This window comes from Phragmites australis, chromosome 19 (genome assembly GCF_958298935.1).
Source record: "Phragmites australis chromosome 19, lpPhrAust1.1, whole genome shotgun sequence".
Lineage (NCBI taxonomy): Eukaryota > Viridiplantae > Streptophyta > Magnoliopsida > Poales > Poaceae > Phragmites > Phragmites australis.
This window is the reverse complement of record NC_084939.1, coordinates 25,104,872-25,114,791: the sequence shown is the minus strand read 5'-3', so window position 1 is coordinate 25,114,791 and position 9,920 is coordinate 25,104,872. Positions and strand designations below refer to the sequence as shown.

Here is a 9,920-nt window from a genome sequence, read left to right as displayed (position 1 = left end):
GAGATGGATTATTGAGAACCTCGAACAAATCACTTCTATTTGCAGAACAAATCTTCTTTAATTGAAGCTAGAACATTCGTTATTGTGTGCTGGAACAATTGCAATTAGTAAATAGAGTAATGTTGCTATGAAGTTCGGCTCGCCGAAGTTCTTCGACGCCGGCGAGCTGCGAGAAGGAGGCCGGGCTGCAGGGTAGTTGCGTCGATGATGCCGGTGCCGGTGCCGGTGACTACTGACTAGAGGTGAGAGCTGACCGGCATGGGCCTTTCTTTTGTTGGACCACTGTGGGAGGCAGACCGCAAGGGTGGGCTGCAGGTGGTTTGGGTCCGCCGAACAGGTCCCCTTCGTTTCTTTTTTCTGAGAGTTGTCTCTCCCTCGACCCTTCCCTTCCAAATCGCAACCAATCCAGAAACTTAATCGAACCTAGTTCATCAGCATGGAAGAGCTAGTTTCTTGCAGGCGATCCTGCTCTACATCTCCACACATATATGATCAAAATTCTACAACCGATATGCATGACATATACATCATATATAAAACATGCAGATTGCTTATATATGTGAACTCTGGCTCTGGAAATTATCACTACTGCTTGTGTGAGTACGTAGAGCACCCTCATGAAGTCTTGTGCTCACAGAATATCGCCATCTATTGATCTTTATATTTGTGTATGTTTACTTCTTTTTTGAGACGATATTTGTGTATGCTAGTGAAAATGTGTTTGGACAACGTGAGTCACGGGGGACCGAGGGAACAGCTAGCAAAGCACACGTCCCTTTTGTGTCGACGTTGTCCTTGAAAATCAAGCACAACTAGCCGAATGATGCGACCTGCCATTCAGCTGAGACCTTTGGCTTTCGTTTGCGTGTTCAGTATGTACTAGCTAGCTAGTCAACTCGATTGATGAGTGGTGAGTCATGCATGCCCAGCTCAAACTTGTTCCTCGATGTATCATTACATAAAAAACAGACAAAATAGACGTAAAATAAATATAACTCATCATCGATGATAATAGTGACAAATCTTAAGTTATAACTTATTATTAATGACAACTCATAAATGACAGATCATTCTAGATTAGTCATAGGTGATAGGTCAAAGTTATGACTCATCATCTATAACGACTCATCGGTGACGAATCATCCTAACTAAGCATTAGTGACGGGTTAAATTATGACCCATCATCAATAACTAACTTATCAGTGACGGATCATCTAAGCAGTTATCAGTGACGGATCAAATTACGATACGTCACTAACGACGGTATTCATAAATACATAGCTCAATATATGATGCTATAATTAAACATATACACATATTCATATTCCTGAGGTTGTATTGTGTATATATACACACCCCTAGATATCCATATACTTAGGTTTATGTAGATATATATACACAATTTTATGGTTGTTTCTATAGATGTACATGACCGATACATAGAGCTATCATTTCATGTGGTGTAAAAGTGCATGTACTCCGGGATTATGCTATGTTTGTGTATATATACATGTATAGTAGTACAAATATATACCCATATATATGTATACACATAGATAGTGGTATATTCATATACTCCAATTATTCTATGTTATTTTTCTCTAATCACTAGGGATATATATATATATATATAATACATCCTTAGGAATGTATGTATATGATGCTTAAAAAATTATTTTATTTTATTTTTCTCTTATTTTTTCCCATCTCAGCAACATTATAATATGAACCATTGTATATTTCTACTCAATTTTGATATAAGGAAGGTGGCTATGGACTCAAACGCGTATTCTGAAAACTGTACAGAAACTTCAGGGGGTGAGAACTCAATCTTCCATACCGTATTTGGCCTTAAAAATTTATCGAACCCGACGATGTATAGAGAAACCGATGTAACTTTTTCTATAAATATCCGTAGAGTCAAAAAAACATCGAATGTCACTTCGGGTCACCTATCAAATTATAATTCAGTAAAAAAACCAACATAAATGATGAGTCATAGTTATGACATGTTATTTATGACCTTCTACAAAAAAAAGTTGAAAGGATAAAATATCCAGCTTACTTTAGAACGTATGCGAGGGTGAGGTGGTAAGGGTCAACGCTCGTGAGCGGAGGTCATGAGTTCGATTCCTACGGAATGCAGAGTATAAAAATAGTATGAAAAATAGCAAGTGACACATGGCGAGTGCTGATTGTCCCTACGTTGGGATGACTCAGGTGAAAAAATATATTTTTTTGACTTTTTTATATCCGAAAAATACAAAAAACGTTCATCAGTTATAGGTGACGGGTCATAACTATGACCCGTCACTTATGACTTTTTACCGTCACTTATGACTTTTTATAAATGATATGTCACAGTAATGACTCGTCACTTATAATACTTATTAGTGATGGATCAAGTTATGATCCATCGATAATGATCTTATTAATGATAGATTCTTATCCATTATTTATAACTAATTATCAGTGACACGTTCAGATCACTATTGTAAAATCTGTGACCTCTAACAATTATCATCCTGTCATTTATGATATTCTTTTAGATAGTGTATGCAACACGTGTAAAGGGTTAGTACACTGTCCCTATCTTCTTTACTCGGACGCATGGACTATGATCGACACCTTCGTCAACGTGGAGATCGATTTAGGAGGAAAACGAGTGAACAGCAAATAATGCAGGCGTAGGTACGTGTGGGACTAGACTAGTGGATTCCGCGGATGCTCCAATGGTTTCTGATCACCTTATCTTACTATTATTAATTGAAGACTCCTTCTACAGTTTTCAGGTTAATCCTTATATATACGTGGCGTGCTAGAAAAAGAAAGAAATTCTCAAAATTCACAAAAAAAAAATAAAACATCTCACCATCGATTTAGTAAACTTTAATTATTGTAATAATAATAGTCATTGAATCTAACATGTTTTTAAATTACCCATGTTTGCTATTATGAAAAAATTAACCCAAAATTCTTCAATACCTTATTATAAATTACCCATTTTATGCCATAATTTAGATCTTTCACTGGAGTCTAGAAACAGACTAAAATAGAAATAGAAATATTATGTCATGGATGGTTACACACATTAATGGATATCGTGAACATGAGGACAAAACAAGAAAAATAATTTTGTGTAAAACTCTAATTTAGTAGGAAAATATACTAAAGAAATATGATCAATATACATACACACATTATATTAGTCATCTCTCAATCCTAAAACATTTTCACAAAGTTCTATTATCATGTATTTTTTAAAATATTTTTAGTTGAAGGCACACGGACTGATGACTAGCCGATCCAATCCCCCCGCGCGGTTGACACATTGCAGGGAAACTGCATGCATGCGAGCTGAAATTTGTAGGTTGCAACGGCCCTGCAGTGAACTAGAAAACCTAGATCGGATGGATCCCCATCTGCGTGGGGCCGATCCACAGCGGGGACGATATGGACATGATGTGGACAGAATTAATGTACTCCCTATTGATATTGTTGACTTTACTATTTAAATTTTGATTATAAATTTAATCAAATACGTATGCAAATAATCCTAAGCATGTAATATTTATAAAGCTCATTGAATGATGAATCTAACAATGCCGTTTTCATTCTAATTAACAAAGTATATTAAAATTTATTATTAATTAAAGTTTAAACAGTAAAATTAATAGTGTCAAGTATTCTGAAACGGAGGTATTAGCTGGTACTAGTGGTGCTATATATCTAGACCACTAGCTTAGCTTACGTCATGGTGCTGCGGTAGTGAGGTCACTAGGTGTGGACGTAATTCTGGGCCCCCTAAGTCCCGCGTCCTGCGTCCATAGCTGCTGGCCTTTATAAACAAGCGAGCTGGCATCGATCGATCTTTAGAAGCAGCCGGCCGGAGTCACTCGATCAGGCATACTGCGCACAAACTCCAATCACCTAGCTAGCTAGCTCGGCGGCGATGACGCTTGGGCGGGAACGGGAGCTCGTGGCGCAGCTCCACGAGCTGCTACTGCCGTCTCCCTCGACTCCGAATCGGAGCGACGACGGTGCATGGCCGGCGAGTATCGTTGCCGAGCCGGTCGGCAGCGTCGAAGAATGCTTGTTTAAGGTGGAGTCCGGCGGACTGCTGGACACCAGCCGTGCGCCTACTACGGCCGACGCGGTGTGCGGTGGGAGCAGGACGCGCCGCCGCCGGGGGAGCAAGAGAGCCCGGGACGACAAGGCCAAGGATGAACAACACGATGAGCCGGCTGGCGCAAATGCACAGCCTCGTTGCAGGAAAAGAAGGTACTTCAATTTTTATGGTCCAAGCAATATGCATGATTGCTCCCTCAGCTCGATGGGCACCCCTCGATCGATCGATCTTCAGCTAGCAGATCTATCACGATCATATGTAGTATATATGTCTATACATTTCGTTGTGATGAGTGATGACCTCGGTTTAGTCAATTAGATCTGGCGTGCACTCACTGATTTGTGTCATATGATTTTAACGTACGGATCTCGCTTAAACAGCAGGAAGAAGCAAGGAACCACATCACTTGTAACATCAGTGCCCAATTTCAACGGGTACCAATGGAGGAGGTACGGCCAGAAGCGAATTGAAGGTGCCATGTACCCCAGGTAACTCAATGCTCAGTAATACTACATATAACAGATAGATCGGTCTAAGCTACGTTTCAGACTTTCAGCTAACTGATTGATCCAGCTAACTTTTTGGTGGGCGATCGAGCAGTATGATCCATCGCATGCGTTCTCAACTTAGAAAAGAGATGTAGAAAGAAGAACAAAAAAGGGTTGCATATCCTATATATAGGATGTCATTTTATTACCATATAATCAGTAAAAATAGATAAAATATCATAGATAATTTCTTATAATCCGTCACTAATAAAATATCCACATACGGTTGCTAAGATAGATACGCACTCTATTAGAATTAGGGGTAATCGAGCATTATGATCCATCGCATGCGTTCTCAGATGTAGAAAGAAGAAGAAAAAGGATGCGCGTCCTATATATAGAATGTCATTTCACTACTATAAAATTAGTTAAAACAGACTAAATATTATAGACAGTTTTTAAAGATCCGTTATTAATAAAATATCCACAGACGATTACTAATATAAAAAAATTTATAATATAACCGTTATCTGAGTGTACAGAATTTCTATACGATTTTTATAAATTCACTTGTCTGTGGTCGTATCCAGACAATTCGTACCCTCTCTCAGATCTAGGATTTGCAGGTGCACCAATAATATTTGGACAGTGACACTAGCTAGTGTTAGTACGCGTCCCTCTCTATCTAACTCGGCCCACTACATCTAGTAGTGCCGCAACCAATCAAAGTCTGTCGTGATACACGTTGGGCGCTGTCACATCGATCGACCGATCGCATGTAAACACGGGTGATTGATGGAGACAATCAAGCTTGCAGAATTATTAGTGAAGCAGCTTAGTCCTCACTATTACTGAGTTCTGCTCCAGGAAAAAAAACTTGCACGGACTAATTCGGACCCCACATGCAGGTGCTACTACAGGTGCACACGAAGTGCAGAGCAAGGGTGCCCCGCCAAACGAACGGTGCAGCGCAACGACGACGGCGATGACGACGGCAGTGGTGCCGCCCCAAAGTACACGGTGGTGTACATGGCGGAGCACACCTGCAAGGCCAACGATCCCCTCGAGGCGCCGGTCATCCTCGAGACCACTGCCGCCGTCCCGAGTAATAACAGTACTTCATTCATGAAGGCGGCTCGTCATGACGCCGACGATGCTCCTGTATCTAGCTCTAGTCCTGCCGCTCCCACTACCGGTGCCGGGACAGAATCTCCGACGACCTCGGAAATCACATGGAGCAGTACCAGCGGGCACGTCGATGACTACAGCGGGTTGTTCGCCGTCCATGACAGCTGGGTCCTGACACCGGCTCCGTCGTTGCTCCAGGAGACGGAGGACTACTTCACCGGACCAATCCGGTCACCGGTGCACATCGCGGCAGGTGGTTGGACGATGGATCACTACCTGCAGCTCGTTAATGAGCCTCCTGTTAGCCATTTCTCAGCCGGTTTCTCTTTCTAGCTACATGGTGTGTACATTGTGATGAGTTATCAGTACAGTACGGTGACTCTGATAAGATCCAACTGCTACTGAGCTGAGTCACAACGAACTCACAAGAGCCTTCGTAACACATGGGATGGTCGCCTCCGGTTAATTACAACTGGCCGGCAGATCATCGCAATTTCTATGCTATTAATTGTTGGGGGAAATTATTATTGTTGTTATATATGCATTACATACGTGACGGGCCAATACTGATATGACAATTTGGCCGGCCGGGCTGGCTGAAGCCCTGATCAAAATCCTCAAAAAAAGTGACTGCAGGTGGGAGCCCGGCAGTGCCCGGTTACTTAATTGCAGTACTAAAGACGTGTATAATGAGATGATGTTAGCTGTCTAGAAAATAAATTACTTAGGATTTTATTTGACGTGAAAAAAGAGAAATAAGATAGAGAAATATATCGTCTATTAATTAACAGACAGTCTAAAACATCAGACAATCATTCTTATAGATAATATTTTCTTTATTATATGGATGTCGTCTGTTACTGGTGGTCTCAGTTTTTCACATGCCGTTTAACAATTGAGTGTCATTTAGATTATTTACAGATAACTCATACAATATGTTATCTATTATATTATATATATGTGACATAGAATCGTATTATATACAACAGCCATCTGTACCACTGTACATGCCCTAATGATCGAAATTTTCCTAAAACAGACTAATTATCAAGCTACCGCCAGTGACCTCACCTTTAATTTCAAGCATGCATCTCTCTCTCTCACCTATAGCTACTTTTTCAAGTCACAAATCTATACTCTTATAAAATATATGAGTTGTCATAGATCTAAACGATCTCTATTATACATCTTATACGATCAAACAGTCTACATTCAAAGTTAGTTTCCATCTCCTCCCCTCTTAATTGTTTAGAAACCTCCAATCAATTTGAAAATATGCAATTAATAGGCGCTATCAATATTAAAAAAGTATTAATACACTACACTATCACAGAAAAGATCATCCATGCTCTCTTTCACTGCCGGTTTAGTAATAACTGGTAGAGATAATATATCACTATAGGTTTTTAAGCTACAGGCTCAAAAAAAAGTTAAGATAGTAAGAACCGATAATGAGAGTGGTTATCACTGCCGGTTTATAACACGAACCGGTAGTGATGTTAAAATTATCACTATCGGTTCTTAAAATAACGTGTATAAAAAGACATGCCTTTATAAACGGTTAGTGATAATATGTATCTCAATCGGTTCATATTCCAAATCGGTAGTAATAATATTTATCACTGTCGGTTCCTAAAAAGACGCACCTTTAATAATTAGTAGTGATAATATTTATCTAAACTGGTTTGTATTTCAAACCAGCAGTGATAAATATTTATTTATCACTAATAGTTCTTAACAAGATGTGCATAAAAATACATACCTTTAATAACCGGTATTGATAATGTTTATCACTACTGGTTCGTATTCTGAACCGACAGTGATAATATTAATCACTATCGGTTCGTATTTTCAACCGGCAGTGATAATTCTTTTATAAATTGAATATGTCTCCCTCAGTCGCGTCCATCTCATTTTGCTCTTCCTGAAGCTGCTCTCGAGGGGTAGTGGCGGTCGAAGTAGAGCGATGGTCATCGGCCATCTCTACTATGACCGTCTCTACCCCTCATGTCCGGCTTCAACACCACTCACACGAGCTCCTCACTATAGCCACTGTTCGCCAAGCTTGACGTCCTCCGTGCCCACCGTCTCCTGAGCCAACGCCCGGCCGTGTGCCTTCCACGTCTCCTCATTTCTCTCCCTATGGTCTCCTCTCACCGTCTCGTCATCTCCTCTCACCATCCTCCGAGTAGGTAGCCACCTCGTGTACGTTCACCGAGCCCACTGTCTCCTGAACTAACATGTGGTCGTGTGCCTTCCCTGTCTCTTCATGTCCTCTCTCCACTTCTCCATTGAGTGCGCGAATGTTGTGTGAAGATGATTGTGGCAATAGATAAATCTAAACGAATGGTAAAAAGTACATTCGCTTCAAACTAAGTTTGAGTGTTAAAGATTGTATTTTTGTCATTCGTTTAGACTTACTATTGTCACTCAAATAGTAAATTCACTCAGCTAGTGCAAGATGTATAATGGATGGCGCAGCGTTGCTGTATTAGGAGTTCTTTGACGTGATGTCTAAAGAGCTCCTAGTACAACAGCTTCGCAACATCCGTTTCTATTTTTAGATTTAGGTATAAAATATCCTACCACAAATATTTCGATATGGGGTTTCTATCTTAGGCTTGACATCAAACCTAAGACAGATCTCCATGTTGAAGAGTTCATTGTAGAGTATTTTTGCACATCTGAAAGGATTATCACTGCCAGTTCAAGGTATGAACCGACATGGATAGTTATTATCACTGTTGGTTCATATTATTAACCAGCATTGATACTTATTACCGCTACCGCTAGTGATACTTACTATCCATGATTATCACTGCCGCTTCACTATCGGTTTAAAAACCGACAATGATGTCAAATTTAAACTGATAGTGATGATCTTTTCTGTAGTACTTCTATTATTTCCTTATATCTATATCCAATAACTAGAATTAATCTATATCTTTTATAATAATTAGATATAGAATGCAAGAGTTATGCATAAGCTTTTAATATCTTTTGGTACCTACCGTCCATAAGACTTAATCACACGGCTCAAATTCATACTTAGACCCTACTAATTACGGACATAATCAAATTCCTCGATCCCCTCCCCCAATATAGCAACCAATCACCTCACGTGCCTTGCATAGTCACATCACGGCAACAGCACGGACCCGCCCCTGCTCCCGGCGAGCGTGGCTCCACGACGAGCAGACGCGCCAGCTCCTTGGGCTCATCCTCAACCTCGACGGCAACGGGAGCCACACCAAGCCGGAGACCGCAATGCTGCTCGCCAGATCCGGTTGTATAGGGCCTCCAGCAAGCAGATCCAGACGCCACAACACTAATCCGGCTAACCACCTTCAATCCGGTTGTCCAAAACATAGAGAAAGGGAGGAGGAAGAAAGGGGGAGGGAGAGGAAGAGGAAGGAATGCAACAACCGTCACTTGATGGTGCCACCAGCCATCGCCACCGCCACGGTCATCGGCTGGGGGTGGCGGCGGCTGCCGCCCATGCTTGATGTGGAGGAGGCTTTAGGCGGCGGAGGAGTTACCCTCGTCTCGCCTCGTGGAGATGACTCGGGGGTTCGGAAAAATATATCAGTGACCTCTCGATTTCGATTGAATCAAAATTTACTCCCTGAAAAGGTGCTTATTTTGTCATATATCTTACATACTTACCTGCGTCAATTCCATCAGTGCACAACGTGCATACGTAGTTATTTTCTAGTGCACTTCAGGGTCCACAGACACATGCACTGCTTGAACACATTCTGTGTGTTATATACTCCGACATTGACATCATATATGGTGCAAAGTTTTAGACTTAATGCCCATCTACAAGACTAGCTAGATCCTAGCTAGCCTATCATATATGGTGCCGGCCGGTGAGCCATTCGCCACCATCTGGGTTCCTATGGGCTCCCTTGATCTCCTCTCACCCCTGAGCCTCTCTTGGTAGCTTGGAGCACACCGGAGGCGAAGTAGAGCCCGGATCCAGAGAAGTAGCCTGTCCTATATACGAGGGTGTTTGCACCAATTTTGAGAGTTTGACGGCGAAGGATAAACGCGCGGTTTAAGAGTTGCAGGTTAAAAATCAAAACTCCGACAGCACAATGCGGTGACTCTCCTCTAAATCAACATGGCTTAATTATTCTACCAAAATATAAAACCGACAAGCTTTAATTTGT

At 41.2% G+C, this 9,920-nt stretch overlaps 1 protein-coding gene across 2 annotated transcripts; it reads left to right on the top strand.

Annotated features, from left to right (window-relative positions):
* The first annotated feature begins 3,863 nt into the window (after positions 1-3,863).
* LOC133899889 (transcription factor WRKY45-2-like) lies at positions 3,864-6,607 on the top strand. 2 transcript variants are annotated; one of them, XM_062340923.1, is made up of 3 exons: positions 3,864-4,281; positions 4,513-4,617; positions 5,526-6,607. In XM_062340923.1, exons 1-3 carry the CDS (start codon positions 3,953-3,955, stop codon positions 6,076-6,078), a joined length of 987 nt encoding a protein of 328 aa, XP_062196907.1. In that variant the 5' UTR covers positions 3,864-3,952; the 3' UTR covers positions 6,079-6,607. The 2 variants fall into 2 exon arrangements, with proteins under 2 accessions (XP_062196907.1, XP_062196905.1); XM_062340921.1 differs by having other exon boundaries at positions 4,510-4,617.
* Positions 6,608-9,920: the final 3,313 nt, after the last annotated feature.

Bases quoted from the DNA above. Each gene is read 5' to 3' on its own strand.
- LOC133899889 (XM_062340921.1), top strand. From the start codon at position 3,953: ATGACGCTTGGGCGGGAACGGGAGCTCGTGGCGCAGCTCCACGAGCTG. The intron at 4,282-4,509 runs GTACTTCAATTT...TCGCTTAAACAG, and splicing joins CCTCGTTGCAGGAAAAGAAG to CAGGAAGAAGCAAGGAACCA. The intron at 4,618-5,525 runs GTAACTCAATGC...CCCCACATGCAG, and splicing joins GAAGGTGCCATGTACCCCAG to GTGCTACTACAGGTGCACAC.